The 25850-nt window shown below is 49.1% G+C and overlaps 1 protein-coding gene and 1 long non-coding RNA gene across 2 annotated transcripts in view; one reads left to right on the forward strand and one right to left on the reverse strand.

The window, feature by feature from the left end:
* The window catches only part of LOC138356604 (uncharacterized), a 95093-nt gene that overhangs the window by 28990 nt on the left and 40253 nt on the right, over positions 1-25850 (reverse strand). The window lies entirely within an intron of this gene.
* LOC123748293 (mucin-2) lies at positions 15883-20970 on the forward strand. The gene is made up of 6 exons (XM_069312737.1): positions 15883-15889; positions 16059-16216; positions 17916-18044; positions 18493-19126; positions 19862-20019; positions 20782-20970. Exons 1-6 carry the CDS (start codon positions 15883-15885, stop codon positions 20968-20970), a joined length of 1275 nt encoding a protein of 424 aa, XP_069168838.1.

Raw genomic sequence — 25850 nt, forward strand, 5'->3', positions numbered from 1 at the left:
GAAATCATCTCAAGATAACCACTCTCTTTTTGCTCTTTTAGAAGACGTATAGAGTTGCCCTCTTTAGTACAAGTTGTTTCCTCTCTCGTAGAGTACATAGGCCTAAGTCTAAAGCATCAATCAATTAACCAATTAACAAATCCACAAGGGCCGTGATGAGGATTCGAACCTACGTCTGAGAGCATCCCAGACGCTGCCTTAATCGACTGAGCTACGACATGGTCAAAAAAAAGAGTTGAAACCAGAAGCTATACAGAACTTACTGGATCCTGCAGCCTCTCCGAGACTCAAACCAGGATTTTACACAACTCCCCCCATGCATCACGCTATTGTGATTTCTGTGTGTAACGGACCAGTTGGTTGAGAGGCGGGACCAAAGAGCCAGAGCTCAACCCCCGCAAGCACAACTACGTACGGAGTACGTAGTACGTATGTACGTACGTACTCGTACGTACGTACATAAGAGTACGGAGCAAAAATGTCACAATCCATCTAAATGTCTAGAACAATTAATATATATATGACACCTTCTCGTTTAAAATTAGCTGTTTACCCAGTCAACCCAATTAATAATTTCACCGATTTTAAATTATCTCTAGAGCGCAAAGTGTATTAGTGGTTTATTATTTTTTATCGGGAATCTTGGGTTTTCATCGGGGCATAGTGGGGGGGGGGCGTTTGACAAGCCACCGGCTTCCTGTCCTCGTCGAGGCCACTATTATTACTGGCTCTTGGGTAAATTCAGAACGCAGAAAAGAAAGCCAGAATCGTTGAAATATCAGAGTTACCCCTTCTAGGAAGCAGGTTTTCTTTATTACAGGTTTTCTTTAATATATTTAAGCAGAGACTTTTGTAAATTTACAGCAGGTTTTCTTTAATATATTTAAGCAGAGACTTCTGTAAATTTACAGACGACAACATTTATAAAATTCAGCGACGACTAAAGGGTAATAATACAAATATATATAACCGGATTAAAGGGTCCCAGTAATTCAGACGGCTTCGTTCTCGACGCACAATCGACAATTCCGAAATTGGAATCCCGGGCCCAATAATTTTTTGGGGGGGTTCAGAAATGGTTGGGTACAGGGTACATTTTAGGGTACATTTCCTATCGCCTAATGCCTCTGTTCACCTAGCAGTAAGTAGGTACTCAGGAGTTTTAGTGAGGTGAAGTCCCTAAGGATATCCCATGCTCCCTTACCTTAGTCCCTAAGGATAATCCATTGGATAAATTGAATTCTTTGGTAATTTGAACATTTTTTTCTTTCCAGATTGTGGCAATGTTGAAGTCAACTGTGTACCTCCTGGTGTTAGGTAAGGTACCACCACCACCACCTACAGTGTCTCCTGGTGTTAGGTAAGGTACCACCATCCACCTACAGTGTCTCCTCGTGTTAGGTAAGGTACCACCACCACCTACAGTGTCTCCTGGTGTTAGGTAAGGTACCACCACCCACCTACAGTGTCTCCTGGTGTTAGGTAAGGTACCACCACCACCTACAGTGTCCTGGTGTTAGGTAAGGTACCACCACCACCTACAGTGTCCTGGTGTTAGGTAAGGTACCACCACCACCTACAGTGTCCTGGTGTTAGGTAAGGTACCACCACCACCACCTACAGTGTCCTGGTGTTAGGTAAGGTACCACCACCACCTACAGTGTCTCCTGGTGTTAGGTAAGGTACCACCACCCACCTACAGTGTCCTGGTGTTAGGTAAGGTACCACCACCCACCTACAGTGTCCTGGTGTTAGGTAAGGTACCACCACCACCTACAGTGTCCTGGTGTTAGGTAAGGTACCACCACCCACCTACAGTGTCCTGGTGTTAGGTAAGGTACCACCACCACCTACAGTGTCCTGGTGTTAGGTAAGGTACCACCACCCACCTACAGTGTCCTGGTGTTAGGTAAGGTACCACCACCACCTACAGTGTCCTGGTGTTAGGTAAGGTGCCACCACCACCACCTACAGTGTACTGGTGTTAGGTAAGGTACCACCACCACCTACAGTGTCCTGGTGTTAGGTAAGGTACCACCACCCACCTACAGTGTCCTGGTGTTAGGTAAGGTACCACCACCACCTACAGTGTCCTGGTGTTAGGTAAGGTACCACCACCACCTACAGTGTCCTGGTGTTAGGTAAGGTACCACCACCACCTACAGTGTCCTGGTGTTAGGTAAGGTACCACCACCACCTACAGTGTCCTGGTGTTAGGTAAGGTACCACCACCACCTACAGTGTCCTGGTGTTAGGTAAGGTACCACCACCACCTACAGTGTCCTGGTGTTAGGTAAGGTACCACCACCACCTACAGTGTACTGGTGTTAGGTAAGGTACCACCACCACCTACAGTGTCTCCTGGTGTTAGGTAAGGTCCCACCACCACCTACAGTGTCTCCTGGTGTTAGGTAAGGTACCACCACCACCCACCTACAGTGTCCTGGTGTTAGGTAAGGTACCACCACCACCACCTACAGTGTCCTGGTGTTAGGTAAGGTACCACCACCCACCTACAGTGTCCTGGTGTTAGGTAAGGTACCACCACCCACCTACAGTGTCTCCTGGTGTTAGGTAAGGTACCACCACCACCTACAGTGTCCTGGTGTTAGGTAAGGTACCACCACCACCTACAGTGTCCTGGTGTTAGGTAAGGTACCACCACCACCTACAGTGTCCTGGTGTTAGGTAAGGTGCCACCACCCACCTACAGTGTCCTGGTGTTAGGTAAGGTACCACCACCACCTACAGTGTCCTGGTGTTAGGTAAGGTACCACCACCACCTACAGTGTCCTGGTGTTAGGTAAGGTGCCACCACCACCTACAGTGTCCTGGTGTTAGGTAAGGTACCACCACCACCTACAGTGTACTGGTGTTAGGTAAGGTACCACCACCACCTACAGTGTCATGGTGTTAGGTAAGGTACCACCACCACCTACAGTGTACTGGTGTTAGGTAAGGTACCACCACCACCTACAGTGTCCTGGTGTTAGGTAAGGTACCACCACCACCACCTACAGTGTCCTGGTGTTAGGTAAGGTGCCACCACCACCACCTACAGTGTCCTGGTGTTAGGTAAGGTACCACCACCACCACCTACAGTGTCCTGGTGTTAGGTAAGGTACCACCACCACCACCTACAGTGTACTGGTGTTAGGTAAGGTACCACCACCACCTACAGTGTCCTGGTGTTAGGTAAGGTACCACCACCACCACCTACAGTGTACTGGTGTTAGGTAAGGTACCACCACCACCTACAGTGTCCTGGTGTTAGGTAAGGTACCACCACCACCTACAGTGTCTCCTGGTGTTAGGTAAGGTACCACCACCACCTACAGTGTCCTGGTGTTAGGTAAGGTACCACCACCACCTACAGTGTCCTGGTGTTAGGTAAGGTACCACCACCACCACCTACAGTGTACTGGTGTTAGGTAAGGTACCACCACCACCTACAGTGTCCTGGTGTTAGGTAAGGTACCACCACCACCACCTACAGTGTCCTGGTGTTAGGTAAGGTGCCACCACCACCTACAGTGTCTCCTGGTGTTAGGTAAGGTACCACCACCACCTACAGTGTCCTGGTGTTAGGTAAGGTACCACCACCACCCACCTACAGTGTCCTGGTGTTAGGTAAGGTACCACCACCACCTACAGTGTCCTGGTGTTAGGTAAGGTACCACCACCACCTACAGTGTCCTGGTGTTAGGTAAGGTACCACCACCCACCTACAGTGTCCTGGTGTTAGGTAAGGTACCACCACCACCTACAGTGTCCTGGTGTTAGGTAAGGTACCACCACCACCTACAGTGTCCTGGTGTTAGGTAAGGTACCACCACCCACCTACAGTGTCCTGGTGTTAGGTAAGGTACCACCACCACCTACAGTGTCCTGGTGTTAGGTAAGGTACCACCACCACCACCTACAGTGTCCTGGTATTAGGTAAGGTACCACCACCACCTACAGTGTCCTGGTGTTAGGTAAGATACCACCACCACCACCTACAGTGTCTCCTGGTGTTAGGTAAGGTACCACCACCACCACCTACAGTGTCCTGGTGTTAGGTAAGGTACCACCACCACCTACAGTGTCCTGGTGTTAGGTAAGGTACCACCACCACCTACAGTGTCCTGGTGTTAGGTAAGGTACCACCACCACCTACAGTGTCCTGGTGTTAGGTAAGGTACCACCACCCACCTACAGTGTCTCCTGGTGTTAGGTAAGGTACCACCACCACCACCTACAGTGTACTGGTGTTAGGTAAGGTACCACCACCACCACCTACAGTGTACTGGTGTTAGGTAAGGTGCCACCACCACCACCTACAGTGTACTGGTGTTAGGTAAGGTACCACCACCACCTACAGTGTACTGGTGTTAGGTAAGGTGCCACCACCACCTACAGTGTCCTGTTGTTAGGTAAGGTACCACCACCACCTACAGTGTACTGGTGTTAGGTAAGGTACCACCACCACCTACAGTGTACTGGTGTTAGGTAAGGTGCCACCACCACCACCTACAGTGTTCTGGTGTTAGGTAAGGTACCACCACCACCTACAGTGTCCTGGTGTTAGGTAAGGTACCACCACCACCTACAGTGTACTGGTGTTAGGTAAGATGCCACCACCACCTACAGTGTACTGGTGTTAGGTAAGATGCCACCACCACCTACAGTGTCTCCTGGTGTTAGGTAAGGTACCACCACCACCTACAGTGTCTCCTGGTGTTAGGTAAGGTGCCACCACCACCACCTACAGTGTCCTGGTGTTAGGTAAGGTACCACCACCACCTATAGTATCCTAGTCACCTGACTAGATATTAAATGTAGGGGGTGGAGACCCCCTTGCAATGGCCCCCAATGGCCCCTGTACCCCCCCCCCTGATAACTTGATGGGGGGAACCCCATAATCCCCCCCTTTTCCCCCATCAATTTAATCCCATCATTAAAGCTTTGAACTGCTCAGTATAATTCTCGGGTTAGCATGATAACGTAGGGGTGATGATGATGTTTACAATAACTAAGGTCTTTTTTATTATGCTAAGGTTAGATTTTATTTGCAGGTGTGACTGGTATGGGGTTAGGGCTGATCATAGGTGATGAAGGTCCTCCTGGAGCCATCAGCAAGAAATCTTCAGTTTATTTCCCAGTCTTGCTTGAAGATTTTAAGGTAAGACTGTATGTCAAAGAACTCTTTCTTAAGAGCTCGCTCTTTCTCTCTCTCTCTCTCTGTCTGTCTCTCTCTCTCTCTGTCTCTCACTGTCTCTTTCTCTCTCTCTTAGTCTCTTTCTCTCTCTCTCTCTCTCTCTCTCTCTCTCTCTCTCTCTCGACTAAATCTAGGTTGACTGACTCAGAAAATCGACTAGTCATGTCATCTTGAAATGTTGCCAGTCGACTTGAGAATGGTCCAGGACGGACCGAAACGTCGTCGCCCCTTCACTTTCTAGTATGTGGTCTGGTCAACAGATTTCCAGCACTAACACCACATCAGGGGCCAGATTCACGAAGCAGTTACGCAAGCGCTTACGAACGTGTACATCTTTCCTCAATCTTTGAGGGCTTTGGTTACATTTATTAAACAGTTTACAAGCATGAAAACTTGCCAATCAACTGTTGTTATTGTTATAAACAGCCTCCTGGTGCTTCGGAGCTCATTAACTGTTTAATAATTGTAAACAAAGCCGCCAAAGATTGAGAAAAGATGGACAGGTTCGTAAGTGCTTGCGTAACTGCTTCGTGAATCTGGCCCCAGGTTCGTAAGTGCTTGCGTAACTGCTTCGTGAATCTGGCCCCAAGACTGTGAGAGTTCACGAAACTACTAAAGACATCGTTAATATTCGTAACGAAACCCCAGATGATTACATTGGCAGACATGATGCTAATCGATTGATTCCCTTCGTGTTTAAACGCTGTTTGACCAGGCTGTTGTGTATGTCGGCTGGTAGGCTGAGCACTATGTAGGCCTATTGTAATGGATTAAGCACATCTCTATAGAGCTCAGCTATGGGTGAACGAGGTGAATTACGAACGGCTGTGTGTTCCAATCCGAACATTTCCTAGTCATTGCAGAGATAGTCACAGAATATTTGCTTTTCTTCATCTAATATTTTATTAATTTTTTTGACACGAAACAGGTTGGGGTCTTCGACAAGGTGACAATGTCCCCCACAAGGTGACAATGTCCCCCCACAACACAATGTCCCCCCACAAGGTGACAATGTCCCCCACAAGGTGACAATGTCCCCCACAAGGTGACAATGTCCCCCACAAGGTGACAATGTCCCCCACAAGGTGACAATGTCCCCCACAAGGTGACAATGTCTCCCACAAGGTGACAATGTCCCCCCACAAGGTGACAATGTCTCCCACAAGGTGACAATGTCCTCCCACAAGGTGACAATGTCCCCCCACAAGGTGACAATGTCTCCCACAAGGTGACAATGTCTCCCACAAGGTGACAATGTCCTCCCACAAGGTGACAATGTCCTCACACAACACAATGTCCCCCCACAAGGTGACAATGTCCTCACACAACACAATGTCCCCCACAACACAATGTCCCCCCACAAGGTGACAATGTCCCCCCACAAGGTGACAATGTCCCCCACAAGGTGACAATGTCCTCCCACAAGGTGACAATGTCCCCCCACAAGGTGACAATGTCCCCCCACAAGGTGACAATGTCCCCCACAAGGTGACAATGTCCCCCACAAGGTGACAATGTCCCCCACAAGGTGACAATGTCCCCCACAAGGTGACAATGTCCCCCCACAAGGTGACAATGTCCCCCACAAGGTGACAATGTCCTCCCACAAGGTGACAATGTCCTCCCACAAGGTGACAATGTCCTCCCACAAGGTGACAATGTCCCCCCACAAGGTGACAATGTCCCCCACAAGGTGACAATGTCCCCCACAAGGTGACAATGTCCCCCACAAGGTGACAATGTCCCCCCACAAGGTGACAATGTCCCCCCACAAGGTGACAATGTCCCCCACAAGGTGACAATGTCCTCCCACAAGGTGACAATGTCCCCCACAAGGTGACAATGTCCCCCACAAGGTGACAATGTTCCCCCCACAAGGTGACAATATCCCCCCCACAAGGTGACAATGTCCCCCCACAAGGTGACAATGTCCCCCACAAGGTGACAATGTCCTCCCACAAGGTGACAATGTCCTCCCACAAGGTGACAATGTCCTCCCACAAGGTGACAATGTCCCCCCACAAGGTGACAATGTCCCCCACAACACAATGTCCCCCCACAAGGTGACAATGTCCCCCACAAGGTGACAATGTCCTCCCACAAGGTGACAATGTCCTCCCACAAGGTGACAATGTCCCCCACAAGGTGACAATGTCCCCCACAAGGTGACAATGTCCCCCCACAAGGTGACAATGTCCTCCCACAACACAATGTCCCCCACAAGGTGACAATGTCCCCCACAAGGTGACAATGTCCCCCACAAGGTGACAATGTCCCCCACAAGGTGACAATGTCCCCCCACAAGGTGACAATGTCCCCCACAAGGTGACAATGTCCCCCACAAGGTGACAATGTCCTCCCACAACACAATGTCCCCCACAAGGTGACAATGTCCCCCACAAGGTGACAATGTCCCCCACAAGGTGACAATGTCCCCCACAAGGTGACAATGTCCCCCACAAGGTGACAATGTCCCTCCACAACACAATGTCCTCCCACAAGGTGACAATGTCCCCCCACAAGGTGACAATGTCCTCCCACAAGGTGACAATGTCCCCCACAAGGTGACAATGTCCCCCACAAGGTGACAATGTCCCCCACAAGGTGACAATGTCCCCCCACAAGGTGACAATGTCCCCCACAAGGTGACAATGTCCCCCACAAGGTGACAATGTCCTCCCACAACACAATGTCCCCCACAAGGTGACAATGTCCCCCACAACACAATGTCCCCCCACAAGGTGACAATGTCCCCCACAAGGTGACAATGTCCCCCACAAGGTGACAATGTCCTCCCACAACACAATGTCCCCCCACAAGGTGACAATGTCCCCCACAAGGTGACAATGTCCCTCCACAACACAATGTCCCCCACAAGGTGACAATGTCCTCCCACAAGGTGACAATGTCCTCCCACAAGGTGACAATGTCCCCCACAAGGTGACAATGTCCCCCACAAGGTGACAATGTCCCCCACAACACAATGTCCCCCCACAAGGTGACAATGTCCCCCCACAACACAATGTCCCCCACAAGGTGACAATGTCCCCCACAAGGTGACAATGTCCCCCACAAGGTGACAATGTCACCCCACAAGGTGACAATGTCCCCCACAAGGTGACAATGTTCCCCCACAAGGTGACAATGTCCTCCCACAAGGTGACAATGTCCCCCACAAGGTGACAATGTCCCCCCACAAGGTGACAATGTCCCCCACAAGGTGACAATGTCCCCCCACAAGGTGACAATGTCCCCCACAAGGTGACAATGTCCCCCCACAAGATGACAATGTCCCCCACAAGGTGACAATGTCCCCCCACAAGGTGACAATGTCCCCCACAAGGTGACAATGTCCCCCCACAAGGTGACAATGTCCTCCCACAAGGTGACAATGTCCCCCCACTAGGTGACAATGTCCTCCCACAAGGTGACAATGTCCTCCCACAAGGTGACAATGTCCTCCCACAAGGTGACAATGTCCCTCCACAAGGTGACAATGTCCCCCACAAGGTGACAATGTCCCCCCACAAGGTGACAATGTCCCCCCACAAGGTGACAATGTCCCCCACAAGGTGACAATGTCCTCCCACAAGGTGACAATGTCCCCCACAAGGTGACAATGTCCCCCCACAACACAATGTCCTCCCACAAGGTGACAATGTCCTCCCACAAGGTGACAATGTCCTCCCACAAGGTGACAATGTCCCCCCACAAGGTGACAATGTCCCCCCACAAGGTGACAATGTCCCCCACAAGGTGACAATGTCCCCCACAAGGTGACAATGTCCTCCCATAACACAATGTCCCCCCACAAGGTGACAATGTCCCCCCACAAGGTGACAATGTCCCCCACAAGGTGACAATGTCCTCCCACAACACAATGTCCTCCCACAAGGTGACAATGTCCCCCACAAGGTGACAATGTCCTCCCACAACACAATGTCCTCCCACAAGGTGACAATGTCCCCCACAAGGTGACAATGTCCTCCCACAACACAATGTCCCCCCACAACACAATGTCCTCCCACAGGGTGACAATGTCCCCCACAAGGTGACAATGTCTTCCCACAACACAATGTCCCCCCACAACACAATGTCCTCCCACAAGGTGACAATGTCCCCCACAAGGTGACAATGTCCCCCACAAGGTGACAATGTCCTCCCACAAGGTGACAATGTCCCCCACAACACAATGTCCTCCCACAAGGTAACAATGTCCCCCACAAGGTGACAATGTCCTCCCACAAGGTGACAATGTCCCCCACAAGGTGACAATGTCCCCCCACAAGGTGACAATGTCCCCCCACAAGGTGACAATGTCCCCCACAAGGTGACAATGTCCTCCCACAAGGTGACAATGTCCCCCACAAGGTGACAATGTCCCCCCACAACACAATGTCCTCCCACAAGGTGACAATGTCCTCCCACAAGGTGACAATGTCCTCCCACAAGGTGACAATGTCCCCCCACAAGGTGACAATGTCCCCCCACAAGGTGACAATGTCCCCCACAAGGTGACAATGTCCCCCACAAGGTGACAATGTCCTCCCACAACACAATGTCCCCCCACAAGGTGACAATGTCCCCCCACAAGGTGACAATGTCCCCCACAAGGTGACAATGTCCTCCCACAACACAATGTCCTCCCACAAGGTGACAATGTCCCCCACAAGGTGACAATGTCCCCCCACAACACAATGTCTCCCACAACACAATGTCCTCCCACAACACAATGTCCCCCCACAACACAATGTCCTCCCACAACACAATGTCTCCCACAACACAATGTCCTCCCACAACACAATGTCTCCCACAACACAATGTCCTCCCACAACACAATGTCCCCCCCACAAGGTGACAATGTCCCCCCACAACACAATGTCCCCCCACAACACAATGTCCCCCCACAACACAATGTCCTCCCACAACACAATGTCCTCCCACAACACAATGTCCTCCCACAAGGTGACAATGTCCTCCCACAACACAATGTCCTCCCACAAGGTGACAATGTCCCCCACAAGGTGACAATGTCCTCCCACAACACAATGTCCCCCACAAGGTGACAATGTCCCCCCACAAGGTGACAATGTCCCCCACAAGGTGACAATGTCCCCCACAAGGTGACAATGTCCCCCACAAGGTGACAATGTCCCCCACAAGGTGACAATGTCCCCCACAAGGTAACAATGTCCTCCCACAAGGTGACAATGTCCCTCCACAACACAATGTCCCCCCACAAGGTGACAATGTCCCCCCACAAGGTGACAATGTCCTCCCACAAGGTGACAATGTCCTCCCACAAGGTGACAATGTCCCCCCACAAGGTGACAATGTCCCCCACAAGGTGACAATGTCCCCCACAAGGTGACAATGTCCTCCCACAACACAATGTCCCCCACAAGGTGACAATGTCCTCCCACAAGGTGACAATGTCCTCCCACAACACAATGTCCCCCACAAGGTGACAATGTCCCCCCACAAGGTGACAATGTCCTCCCACAAGGTGACAATGTCCCCCCACAAGGTGACAATGTCCTCCCACAAGGTGACAATGTCCTCCCACAAGGTGACAATGTCCTCCCACAAGGTGACAATGTCCTCCCACAAGGTGACAATGTCCTCCCACAAGGTGACAATGTCCTCCCACAAGGTGACAATGTCCCCCACAAGGTGACAATGTCCCCCCACAAGGTGACAATGTCCTCCCACAACACAATGTCCTCCCACAAGGTGACAATGTCCCCCCACAAGGTGACAATGTCCTCCCACAAGGTGACAATGTCCCCCACAAGGTGACAATGTCCCCCCACAAGGTGACAATGTCCTCCCACAAGGTGACAATGTCCTCCCACAACACAATGTCCTCCCACAAGGTGACAATGTCCTCCCACAACACAATGTCCTCCCACAAGGTGACAATGTCCCCCACAAGGTGACAATGTCCCCCACAAGGTGACAATGTCCTCCCACAAGGTGACAATGTCCTCCCACAAGGTGACAATGTCCCCCACAAGGTGACAATGTCCCCCACAACACAATGTCCCCCACAACACAATGTCCCCCACAACACAATGTCCCCCACAACACAATGTCCCCCACAACACAATGTCCCCCACAACACAATGTCCTCCCACAACACAATGTCCTCCCACAAGGTGACAATGTCCCCCACAAGGTGACAATGTCCCCCACAAGGTGACAATGTCCTCCCACAAGGTGACAATGTCCTCCCACAAGGTGACAATGTCCCCCACAAGGTGACAATGTCCTCCCACAAGGTGACAATGTCCCCCCACAAGGTGACAATGTCCTCCCACAAGGTGACAATGTCCTCCCACAACACAATGTCCTCCCACAAGGTGACAATGTCCTCCCACAACACAATGTCCCCCCACAAGGTGACAATGTCCCCCACAAGGTGACAATGTCCTCCCACAAGGTGACAATGTCCCCCACAAGGTGACAATGTCCCCCACAAGGTGACAATGTCCCCCACAAGGTGACAATGTCCTCCACAAGGTGACAATGTCCCCCACAAGGTGACAATGTCCCCCACAAGGTGACAATGTCCTCCCACAAGGTAACAATGTCCCCCACAAGGTGACAATGTCCCCCACAAGGTGACAATGTCCCCCACAACACAATGTCCTCCCACAAGGTGACAATGTCCTCCCACAAGGTGACAATGTCCTCCCACAAGGTGACAATGTCCTCCCACAAGGTGACAATGTCCTCCCACAAGGTGACAATGTCCTCCCACAACACAATGTCCCCCACAAGGTGACAATGTCCTCCCACAAGGTGACAATGTCCCCCCACAAGGTGACAATGTCCTCCCACAAGGTGACAATGTCCTCCCACAACACAATGTCCTCCCACAAGGTGACAATGTCCTCCCACAACACAATGTCCTCCCACAAGGTGACAATGTCCCCCACAAGGTGACAATGTCCCCCACAAGGTGACAATGTCCTCCCACAAGGTGACAATGTCCCCCACAAGGTGACAATGTCCCCCCCACAAGGTGACAATGTCCTCCCACAAGGTGACAATGTCCTCCCACAAGGTGACAATGTCCCCCCACAAGGTGACAATGTCCCCCACAACACAATGTCCCCCACAAGGTGACAATGTCCCCCCCACAAGGTGACAATGTCCTCCCACAAGGTGACAATGTCCCTCCACAAGGTGACAATGTCCCCCACAAGGTGACAATGTCCCCCCACAAGGTGACAATGTCCCCCACAACACAATGTCCCCCACAAGGTGACAATGTCCTCCCACAAGGTGACAATGTCCCCCACAAGGTGACAATGTCCTCCCACAAGGTGACAATGTCCCCCCACAAGGTGACAATGTCCTCCCACAAGGTGACAATGTCCTCCCACAAGGTGACAATGTCCCCCACAACACAATGTCCCCCACAAGGTGACAATGTCCCTCCACAACACAATGTCCCCCCACAAGGTGACAATGTCCTCCCACAAGGTGACAATGTCCCCCACAAGGTGACAATGTCCTCCCACAAGGTGACAATGTCCTCCCACAAGGTGACAATGTCCCCCCACAAGGTGACAATGTCCCCCACAAGGTGACAATGTCCCCCCCACAAGGTGACAATGTCCCCCACAAGGTGACAATGTCCCCCACAAGGTGACAATGTTCCCCCACAAGGTGACAATGTTCCCCCACAAGGTGACAATGTCCCCCACAAGGTGACAATGTCCCCCCACAAGGTGACAATGTCCTCCCACAAGGTGACAATGTTCCCCCACAAGGTGACAATGTTCCCCCACAAGGTGACAATGTCCCCCCACAAGGTGACAATGTCCCCCCACAAGGTGACAATGTCCCCCACAAGGTGACAATGTCCCCCACAAGGTGACAATGTCCCCCACAAGGTGACAATGTCCTCCCACAACACAATGTCCCCCACAAGGTGACAATGTCCCCCACAAGGTGACAATGTCCCCCCACAAGGTGACAATGTCCCCCACAAGTTGACAATGTCCCCCCACAAGGTGACAATGTCCCCCCACAAGGTGACAATGTCCCCCCACAAGGTGACAATGTCCCCCCACAACACAATGTCCCCCCACAAGGTGACAATGTCCCCCCACAAGGTGACAATATCCCCCCCACAAGGTGACAATGTCCCCCCACAAGGTGACAATATCCCCCCCACAAGGTGACAATGTCCCCCCACAAGGTGACAATGTCCCCCACAAGGTGACAATGTCCTCCCACAAGGTGACAATGTCCCCCCACAAGGTGACAATATCCCCCCCACAAGGTGACAATGTCCCCCCACAAGGTGACAATGTCCCCCACAAGGTGACAATGTCCCCCCACAAGGTGACAATGTCCTCCCACAAGGTGACAATGTCCCCCACAAGGTGACAATGTCCCCCCCACAAGGTGACAATGTCCCCCCACAAGGTGACAATATCCCCCCCACAAGGTGACAATGTCCCCCCACAAGGTGACAATGTCCCCCCTACTGTCACCCTACCATTGTGTGTCCACCACTGACCCCATCTCACGTCACCTGTCCCCAGGACTTGGGCATCAAAGCAGGAAGAAGCAGAGACGGATTCGCTGCCGAAAGGAAGAAGAAGGTGTATATATCAGTACCGACGACCACGAAGCCCACTACGACAACTGATCGCTTGCCTCTCAACCCTCATGGCTTCCTCAATCACGTTGCTCTTGAGGTCTGTAAACCCCCCAAGTCTTAGCCTTTCTGAGGTTTAATACTCGTCAATTTCATTGCTCTCGAGGTCTGTAAACCCCCCAAGTCTTAGCCTTTCTGAGGTTTAATACTCGTCAATGTCATTGCTCTCAAGGTCTGTAAACCCCCCAAGTCTTAGCCTTTCTGAGGTTAAATACTCGTCAATTTCATTGCTCTTGAGGTCTGTAAACCCCCCAAGTCTTAGCCTTTCTGAGGTTTAATACTCGTCAATTTCAATGACGAACTTGTAATCTAAATGAACAAATCCACAAGGGCCGTGACGAGGATTCGAACCTACGTCTGAGAGGATCTCAGACGCTGCCTTAATCGACTGAGCTACGACTCAGTCGATTTGTAGTCTGAAATCACTCTCCAATTGTCAATAATTACTATTTTTAATGTCATAATTTGATATAATAATTTTCAAACCATCAAAGATGTGATATGTAAGAGGATGACTTACCTCTGGACTACCCCACTAGTTGCTTCCTAGTAAGCTGCTTACAGCTTTCTTAGACCTGTCAAGAGGATGACTTACCACTGGACTACCCCACTAGTTGCTTCCTAGTAAGCTGCTTACAGCTTTCTTAGACCTGTCAAGAGGATGACTTACCTCTGGACTACCCCACTAGTTGCTTCCTAGTAAGCTGCTTACAGCTTTCTTAGACCTGTCAAGAGGATGACTTACCTCTGGACTACCCCACTAGTTGCTTCCTAGTAAGCTGCTTACAGCTTTCTTAGACCTGTCAAGAGGATGACTTACCACTGGACTACCCCACTAGTTGCTTCCTAGTAAGCTGCTTACAGCTTTCTTAGACCTGTCAAGAGGATGACTTACCTCTGGACTACCCCACTAGTTGCTTCCTAGTAAGCTGCTTACAGCTTTCTTAGACCTGTCAAGAGGATGACTTACCACTGGACTACCCCACTAGTTGCTTCCTAGTAAGCTGCTTACAGCTTTCTTAGACCTGTCAAGAGGATGACTTACCTCTGGACTACCCCACTAGTTGCTTCCTAGTAAGCTGCTTACAGCTTTCTTAGACCTGTCAAGAGGATGACTTACCACTGGACTACCCCACTAGTTGCTTCCTAGTAAGCTGCTTACAGCTTTCTTAGACCTGTCAAGAGGATGACTTACCACTGGACTACCCCACTAGTTGCTTCCTAGTAAGCTGCTTACAGCTTTCTTAGACCTGTCAAGAGGATGACTTACCACTGGACTACCCCACTAGTTGCTTCCTAGTAAGCTGCTTACAGCTTTCTTAGACCTGTCAAGAGGATGACTTACCTCTGGACTACCCCACTAGTTGCTTCCTAGTAAGCTGCTTACAGCTTTCTTAGACCTGTCAAGAGGATGACTTACCACTGGACTACCCCACTAGTTGCTTCCTAGTAAGCTGCTTACAGCTTTCTTAGACCTGTCAAGAGGATGACTTACCACTGGACTACCCCACTAGTTGCTTCCTAGTAAGCTGCTATTGAACTAAGATGTTTACGATCACTCTTATACAAGCTGCCATGATTAACATATGAGTTTAACCCAAATCAAATTTGTCTAGGATTCGAGCTATTGCAAATCTATTTAACTGCTAATTTTGATCCACTAAGAAGGGCATCACAAGATCATTTGATTTTCTTCCACTTGGACTTGGGTAGAGCGATGGTCTTGCTTCATGCAGGTCGGTGTTCAATCCCCGACTGTCCATAAATGGTTGGGCAACCATTCCTTTCCCTCCGTCCCATCCCAAATCCTTATCCTGACCCCTTCCCAGTGCTATATAGTCGTAATGGTTTGACGCTTTCCCCCTGATAGTTTAACTCTATCACCAGTTACAGGTAGACTATCTTTCATCCTAAAAAAACAAGGGATACCTACACAAAAGGTAAACTCAGCTGCTTGGTAAATATTCAGTACGAGTTTACTATGATCAGGGATACAGTATACATGATGATAGGTGAGTAAGGTATTGTGGTGGCCTTAATAACCCTCCAGAGGTTGAATGGCCTTAAGTCCAACATCAAACTAACCTCAGAGGGTTACTTTGTGTCTCTTGGTCGTAGGCAAAGAAACACAAATCTCATTCTTTGTCGTAGACAAAGAGACCAAATCTCTTTTATCTACAGATATCTCTTTGTCTACGATAAAGATATCTATCGTAGGGGACACAACTCGTGGACTTAACTGGTCAAGTTTGGACGTTAACCTGTCATTATCAGTCTCAGGAGACTGTGGAGACTCTAATTGTCGGTCAGGAGTGGCCTCTCCAGGGCGCAAAGCCTGGGTAGGTTGATACGGGGGAGAAGCTGTTACCCATGCAGCAGGTCCCCCCTCTCTCCAGGGCGCAAAGCCTGGGTAGGTTGATACGGGGGAGAAGCTGTTACCCATGCAGCAGGTTCCGTATATGCTTCTCATGTAGCCCCAGACTCCTATGTAGTGTAGACCAGTGGTAAGTTAGCCATTCCTGTAGGAGGATACTCCTGCATACTAATTACAAAGGTAAACCCACTTCAAGAAATACAGGGCTGCTGTATTTCATGATGTATTTTATGGGCTGTGGTGGATATGTGGGCCTGCGGGCCGCTCCAAGCAACAGCCTGGTGGACCAAGCTCTCACAAGTCAAGCCTGGCCTGCGGGCCGCTCCAAGCAACAGCCTGGTGGACCAAGCTCTCACAAGTCAAGCCTGGCCTCGGGCCGCTCCAAACAACAGCCTGGTGGACCAAACTCTCACAAGTCAAGCCTGGCCTCGGGCCGCTCCAAACAACAGCCTGGTGGACCAAGCTCTCACAAGTCAAGCCTGGCCTCGGGCCGCTCCAAACAACAGCCTGGTGGACCAAGCTCTCACAAGTCAAGCCTGGCCTCGGGCCGGGCTTGGGCAGTAGAAGAACTCCCAGAACCCCATCAACCAGGTATATGTGGGCCTGCGGGCCGCTCCAAGCAACAGCCTGGTGGACCAAACTCTCACAAGTCAAGCCTGGCCTCGGGCCGGGCTTGGGCAGTAGAAGAACTCCCAGAACCCCATCAACCAGGTATATGTGGGCCTGCGGGCCGCTCCAAGCAACAGCCTGGTGGACCAAACTCTCACAAGTCAAGCCTGGCCTGCGGGCCGCTCCAAGCAACAGCCTGGTGGACCAAACTCTCACAAGTCAAGCCTGGCCTCGGGCCGGGCTTGGGCAGTAGAAGAACTCCCAGAACCCCATCAACCAGGTATTTCACTGCTTGATGCAAGCCTGTGAGTTACTGACCCTTGTAAACCAAACCATTCATCAGAAAATCAAGAAAAGACGTTTCTGTCGATAAGACGACTTGATAATAGACCGAAACGTCGTCGTCTCTTTATCTTCTGATGAATGGGTTGATTATCATATCTTCAGCCTCGTTATTGTGACTCATCGTTGCCTTATCTTACAGTTCCCTTCACTGAACCTACCTTACATAACATTGTCTTCATCTTACCCTACCATTCACCAAACTCTTACCTAACACTTCCCTACTCATCAGATTTGAAGTTTAACATCCCCCTAACCCACTCTCCAACTCACTCATCACCGAACCTTAAGGGTTACCCACAAACTTACTCATCATCTGACTGTGCTTTCGTCTGAATCTATGCTTGCCCTACACATGTGCTTGCCCTACACATGTGCTTGCCCTACACATGTGCTTGCCCTACACATGTGCTTGCCCTACACATGTGCTTACCCTTCACATGTCCATGCCCTTCACATGTGCTTGCCCTTCACATGTGCTTCCCCTTCACATGTGCTTCCAAATCACATGTGCTTCCCCTACACATGTGCTTGCCCTTCACATGTGCTTCCCCTTCACATGTGCTTCCCCTTCACATGTGCTTCCCCTTCACATGTGCTTGCCCTTCACATGTGCTTCCCCTTCACATGTGCTTCCCCTTCACATGTGCTTCCCCTTCACATGTGCTTCCCCTTCACATGTACTTGCCCCTTCAATCGTGTCATCCCCACAGCCTGTGACGAAGCCACCTGGGCCATCTTACCTTACTGACTCCTACTACTACCTGAACGACCACACACCGCTGCCCGGGTCCATGGAGGCAGATGACGACCTTTCCCACGACCGTGAGAGTGAGAATGAGGTAAGTTGAAGGTAGGGGCATAGGTAAGTTGAAGAAAGGGGCATAGGTAAGTTGAAGGTAGGGGCATAGGTAAGTTGAAGAAAGGAGCATAGGTAAGTTGAAGCTAAAAAGGGTGGATAGCACAAGGGGTAGTATACCCCTACGGAAAGAGAGAATGTGGATAGTGAGGAAATAGACGATAGACAGAGTCGGCGTTCAATCCCCGACTGTCCCAAAGTGGTTGGGCAACCATTCCTTTCCCCCCGTCCCATCCCAAATCCTGACCCCTTCCCAGTGCTATATAGTCGTAAATGACTTGGTGCTTTCCCCTGATATGTTGCCTTAAACACGCGTTAGTGGGAGCCGTGGCGAGGATTCGAACCTGCGCTATGGGTTCTCCCAAGTGGGTAGATCTATATAGGTCTTAAGATGTATATATATAGGTCTTAAGATGTCATTCTCATTATAGGAGCTGCAGAACCTGACGCCCTTTAGCTCTCGATTCTTCGCCAAAGAGACGCCCACCGCCCACGCCCTGGCTGACCCCAAGCCCGCCCACGCCCTGGCTGATCCCACGCCCACCCACGCCCTCGCTGACCCCACCCTCACCCACGTAGACGACCCCACGCCCACGCAACCGGAGAAAACCATCAAACTAAGACCAGCTTACATCCCTATACCCACGCCCACGCCTCAAACCCGGGTACCAACGACATCCCGCGCCCGCGAAAACTACACGCCCACACGCGGGCTGATCCAAACCCGCGCCCGAGAGGTTTCCCGCGCGCCGGGTCGCGCCGCGCCGCGACCCGCCACCGGTAGACTCGTTTCCAGAAGACCCAAGTTCGAATCTTCGCGTTTAGCCAATATTCCCTATCAGACGACGACCGCTACGCCCACGCCCACGCCCACGCCCGCCGCCAGGGGTTACGGTACGCGGGCACCCTTGGCCTCCGCCCCTGGACGCAAGGGCAGGACGCAAGATGCACCTGTGTACCGCACCTCGACAAAGGCGTACCGTGCACCGTCATCACTGTACCACGGGCGGGGTGCTGCTGTCACCACAGTCACGGCACCGTCACAGCCGGACTTTGTTCAGTCTGGTGAGTTATCCGGTGACGCAACTGTGACGCAGGACGCAGATGTGACGCCTGACGCAACTGTTACACCTGACGCAACTGTTACGCCTGACGCAACTGTTACCACTGACTTACCTGCTGTGACGCAGATGATATGTCTGACGCAACTGGTACCAGTGACGCAACTGTTATACTTGACGCAACTGTTACGCCTGACGCAGCTGTTACCCCTGACTTACCTGCTGTGACGCAAATGATATGTCTGACGCAACTGTTACGCCTGACGCAGCTGTTACCCCTGACTTACCTGCTGTGACGCAGATGATATGTCTGACGCAACTGGTACCAGTGACGCAGCTGTTACACCTGACGCAGCTGTTACCCCTGACTTACCTGCTGTGACGCAGATGATATGTCTGACGCAACTGGTACCAGTGACGCAACTGTTACACCTGACGCAGCTGTTACCCCTGACTTATCTGCTGTGACGCAGATGATATGTCTGACGCAGCTGTTACACCTGACGCAGCTGTTACACCTGACGCAACTGTTACCCCTGACTTACCTGCTGTGACGCAGATGATATGTCTGACGCAACTGGTACCAGTGACGCAGCTACTACACCTGACGCAGCTGCTATCTTTGCCTCACACATTGCCAAAATTCCCCTGCTACACCTTGTTATCTTATCCCATCTTACCATAGCTATCTTATCTTACCCTATCTACCCCCACATTAACCACCCCTATCTTCCGACAGATCGCAATATCTACGTCCCGGTAGAATACGACGAAGAAGCTATCCCAGGCGATGCTGGAGTAGATTATCCCGTCTACGAGACAGTTCCTGTCACGTCCTTCGCTTGTCAAGACCAGGACCATCCGGGACTGTACGCTGATGTAGAGGCTCAGTGTCAGGTAATCTACCTATTCACAGTAGAGAGAGAGAGGGAGAGAAAGCTTGATATCGTGTATCTTGAGGTTATCTTGAGATGATTTCGGGGCTTAAGTGTCCCCGCGGCCCGGTCCTCGACCAGGCCTCCACCCCCAGGAAGCAGCCCGTGACAGCTGACTAACTCCCAGGTACCTATTTACTGCTAGGTAACAGGGGCATTCAGGGTGAAAGAAACTTTGCCCATTTGTTTCTGCCTCGTGCGGGAATCGAACCCGCGCCACAGAATTACGAGTCCTGCGCGCTATCCACCAGGCTACGAGGCTCTACGAGGTGTAGAGCTGGTTCACGCGGCCTCTTGAGCGCTTGATTGTAGAGTTGTCAATACATGTCTTGGACAGGTTGTAGATTTGGGTATTTGGGAGTTGGGTGCTATCTTGTATCTCAGAGAGGCTTCAATATTGGTGTGGAATACAAGAGGCTTCAGAAGTAGGATTCTCAATATCCCTATTGTGTCTTAAATGTATTTTCCTATTTCCCTTCATTTTCATTCATATTCACCTGTTTACCTTCCCCTTGTTGTTTAAGTTATTTGGGAGTTGGGTGCTATCTTGTATCTCAGAGAGGCTTCATTATTGGTGTGGAATACAAGAGGCTTCAGAAGTAAGCTTCTCAATATCCCTATTGTGCCTTAAATGTAGTCTATTTCCCTTCACTTTCATTCATATTCACCTGTCTACCTTCCCCCTATGGTAAACACTGTCTAACATCCCTGTTCTGTCCATCAGACGTTCCACATCTGTCAAGAGGACGGGCGCCACGACTCCTTTCTCTGTCCCAATGGAACGGTCTTCAACCAGCAGTACTTCGTGTGTGACTGGTGGTATAACTTCTCCTGCGATCATGCTACGAGGTTCTACGGCCTGAATGCGCTCATCTACGAACTCCCAGACGCCAATAAATATGCCAGAAAATAACCCCCCAAACAAGTTACGGGATCACCATAGCCCGTGCTACTTTGGAACTTGTTCCGGATAGCTGAATATATAACAACAATAACAGCCCCAAACAAAAGGTGTTCTTGATTATATATATATATATATATATATATATATATATATATATATATATATATATATATATATATATATATATATATATATATATGTAACTGAAAACTCACACCCCAGAAGTGACTCGAACCCATACTCCCAGAAGCAACGCATCTGGTATGTACAAGACGCCTTAATCCACTTGACCATCACGACCGGACATAATGAGGTGATAGCCGAGGCTGGGAGTATGGGTTCGAGTCACTTCTGGGGTGTGAGTTTTCAGTTGCATATGTCCTGGGGACCATTCAGGCTTGTTCGCATATATATATGTGTGTGTGTATATCACGAAAATAAACACGTGATTAAGAATGTGACAATGTCAGACCACGAAGGAAAAATGAAACAGGAAATTTCCTTAAGTACTTTCGTATATTAAATACATCTTCAGAAGGTTAAAGGAAGGTGGACCTTCTGAAGATGTATTTAATATACGAAAGTACTTAAGGAAATTTCCTGTTTCATTTTTCCTTCGTGGTCTGACATTGTCATATATATATATATATATATATATATATATATATATATATATATATATATATATATATATATATATATATATATAAGTATATATTAAGTATATATGCTCATTTGTGATGCGATTTTGTATTGTATTTTGAACATGAAGGGTGATAATTATTATTTTGTGTAAATACAGCTATATTTCTATTTTTTATATAATGTATATAAAAATCTAGGTTAATGTCTATATATATATATGCACTCGAGGGACTTGCAAATGTTAGAACACTTACTAGTAATGTAAACAGCCTTTTCTGCTTGATCTTCTTAAGGGGAGTTCAATGTTAGTACTCAAATTGGACTTTAAGTACTCAAATTGGACTTTAAGTACTCAAAATGGACTTTAAGTACTCAAATTGGACTTTAAGTACTCAAAATGGACTTCAAAGTACTTAAAATGGACTTCAAAGTATTCGAAATAGACTTCAAAGTACTGAAAATGGACTTCAAAGTACTCAAAATGGACTTCAAAGCACTCAAAATGGACTCTATCTTTGATGCATAATTTTCCTTGTCGTACATGTGTGTGTGTGTGTGTGTGTGTGTGTGTGTGTGGGTGGGGGTGTGTGTGTGTGTGGGTGGGGGTGTGTGTGTGGGTGGGGGTGTGTGTGTGGGTGGGGGTGTGTGTGTGTGTGTGTGTGTGTGTGTGTGTTTGAAGTCTGATGTTAGTTGTGGCGCTAGTCAGGTGTGTAAAGCGTCTAATATCCTCTATATCTGGCTGAGGCACATATGTACTCACCTAGGGTTGAGCTCTGGCTCTTTGGTCCCGTCTCTCAACTGTCAATCAACTGGTGAACAGGTTCAACTGAGCTCTATCATATTTTACTTGAGTTTTGAGTTATCATTGTCACTTCTATCATCTACTTAAAACTGGCTTCTGCAGCCCACTTAAACAAGTATTTCCTCGAGTATCTGTGGCTTCGTGGGATTTTAAGTTGTCTTTTAAAGTACTCTGAAGTATCTCTAATGTCTTGAGTATTACACCTGACCCCTTCGACCTACAGAAATATTCCTTGTCGAGACTTATATATATATATATATATATATATATATATATATATATATATATATATATATATATATATATATATATATATATATATATATATATATATATATATATATATAAATATATATATATATTATGAGCCTTTCGAGCATCGGTTGTTTACAGCAATGACTCCTGTCCCATTTTCCTATCATATCAAGTTTTAAAAGTATGAATAGTATTTGCTTCCACAACCTGTTCCTGAAGTGCATTCCATTTTCCCACTACTCTCACGCTAAAAGAAAACTTCCTAACATCTCTGTGACTCATCTGAGTTTCCAGCTTCCACCCATGTCCCCTCGTTCTGTTATTATTACGTGTGAACATTTCGTCTATGTCCACTCTGTCAATCCCCCTGAGTATTTTATACGTTCCTATCATGTCCCCCCTCTCCCTTCTTTTCTCTAGTGTCGTAAGGCACAGTTCCTTCAGGTGTGTGTGTGTGTGTGTGTGTAGTCACCTAATTGTACTTATCTAATTGTGCTTGCGGGGGTTGAGCTCTGGCTCTTTGGTCCCGCCTCTCAACTGTCAATCAACAGGTGTACAGGTTCCTGAGCCTATTGGGCTCTATCATATCTACACTTGAAACTGTGTATGGAGTCAGCCTCCACCACATCACTGCCTAATGCATTCCATTTGTCAACCATTCTGACAGATGGAGGAACACATTGTGTGTGTGTGTGTGTGTGTGTGTGTGTGTGTGTGTGTGTGTGTGTGTGTGTGTGTGTGTGTGTGTGTGTGTGTGTGTGTGTGTTATATGATCACTGTAAAGCTGTAGGCTCCCATATGTAGGTGTGTACATATATGTACATATACGTAACTGCGCTGTATAGATATGCGCCGGAGTATCTGCCAACACACTTCGTATTGTGTATATCGGAATGTCACTTTAGCTGAAGAATCCTGCTGGCGGATGATGTAAACATTGCCACGTGGCCGCCACGTGGGCTTTGTTTACATATTACCAAGCCACGTGGTTTAATGTAAACACAGAATCAAATCCCCTATAACTATAATACCCTTACGCTCTAAGGTACGAGATTTCATACAATGGTTGAAAAATACTCTTCAATAACTCTATATTTTATTATGTATACTGGTGTGTATAATTTTTTGTTATGTATGACTGACAAGCATATAAGAAATTAGGTCTTGTGTTATAATAAGATTAAAATATTTCTTTGTGAATACTTGTCTATGTGAAATAAGTGAACTTAGATTTGTCTTGAAGTGAGTGTTAGTTTAAGTAAAACTATTAATTTCTTATTTTTGTATACAGTGATTTGATTGGTACTCTATTGTAACTTTCAAAATACTTCTGACTCTTCAAAATTTATTTATTCTACATTATTATTTTTATTTATCTTGTCTATGTTATTATTTATTTCAAAAAGTTTCTTATTTCTCTCGTAATCTTATTTATTCTGTGTAACGTAGCACCTTGAGTCTGTAACCTTGAGTTACAGTCTGTAACCCTCTTAATACATCTGTAACCTGAATATAACGCGTCTTATACCCAGCCTGTCTTCACCAGTGTGTCTCAGCCACTTGCGGTGGACGGTAGTTCAATCCCCGACCGTCCACAAGTGGTTGGGCACCATTCCTTTCCCTCCGTCCCATCCCAAATCCAAATCCTGACCCCTTCCCAGTGCTATATAGTCGTAATGGCTTGGCACTTTCCCCCTGATAGTTCCCTTCCCTTCTACCAGTGTCTAAGAATGAAATCTATAATAAAATAAAGGTTATATATTATACAAATGAATTAAATGTGGTGTCAGACTTCACTTGAAGGAAAGCGAAAAGTCTTATAGTCTCCCCTGATTTCTTGGAGGTAAGAGAAAGTGGGAAGCTAGAGATCTCTCGTTTTCTTTAATGTGTGACTATCGTATATTTGATCAGACGCGCAATGAGGACTTGAACGCTAAACAAAGTTTAAGCTGTGTTTGGCCCTTGGACTTGGAGAAAGTCCACACGTCCAACTTGCCAATAGGTGCACTGTTACGTCAATAAAATGCCCATTAGTATATTGTGTATTGATTTTCCTTTGAAAGAGCGTTAGTGACGTGTTCTTAGAAGATAGACTTCTAATGTACGTGAGATCAAAGTTGTTTAATACCGCCCATCCTGTGGGTGGTAGTGGACCCCATACCCATCCTGTGGGTGGTAGTGGACCCCATACCCATCCTGTGGGTGGTAGTGGGCCCCATACCCATCCTGTGGGTGGTAGCGGCCCCCATACCCATCCTGTGGGTGGTAGTGGACCCCATACCCATCCTGTGGGTGGTAGTGGACCCCATACCCCATCCTGTGGGTGGTAGTGGTCCCCATACCCATCCTGTGGGTGGTAGTGGACCCCCATACCCATCCTGTGGGTGGTAGTGGGCCCCATACCCATCCTGTGGGTGGTAGCGGCCCCCATACCCATCCTGTTGGTGGTAGTGGACCCCATACCCATCCTGTAGGTGGTAGTGGACCCCCATACCCATCCTGTGGGTGGTAGTGGCTCCCATACCCATCCTGTGGGTGGTAGTGGACCCCATACCCATCCTGTGGGTGGTAGTGGGCCCCATACCCATCCTGTAGGTGGTAGTGGACCCCATACCCATCCTGTGGGTGGTAGTGGACCCCCATACCTATCCTGTGGGCGGTAGTGGACCCCATACCCATCCTGTGGGTGGTAGTGGTCCCCATACCCATCCTGTGGGTGGTAGTGGACCCCATACCCATCCTGTGGGTGGTAGTGGGCCCCATACCCATCCTGTGGGTGGTAGCGGCCCCCATACCCATCCTGTGGGTGGTAGTGAACCCCATACCCATCCTGTGGGTGGTAGTGAACCCCATACCCATCCTGTGGGTGGCAGCGGCCCCCATACCCATCCTGTGGGTGGTAGTGGACCCCATACCCATCCTGTGGGGTGGTAGTGGACCCCATACCCATCCTGTGGGTGGTAGTGAACCCCATACCCATCCTGTGGGTGGTAGTGGACCCCAAACCCATCCTGTGCGTGGTAGTGGGCCCCATACCCATCCTGTGGGTGGTAGTGGCTCCCATACCCATCCTGTGGGTGGTAGTGGACCCCCAAACCCATCCTGTGGGTGGTAGTGGACCCCATACCCATCCTGTGGGTGGTAGTGGACCCCCATACCCATCCTGTGGGTGGTAGTGGACCCCATA

Source organism: Procambarus clarkii, chromosome 73, assembly GCF_040958095.1.
Source record: "Procambarus clarkii isolate CNS0578487 chromosome 73, FALCON_Pclarkii_2.0, whole genome shotgun sequence".
In the NCBI taxonomy this organism is placed as follows: Eukaryota; Metazoa; Arthropoda; class Malacostraca; order Decapoda; family Cambaridae; genus Procambarus; species Procambarus clarkii.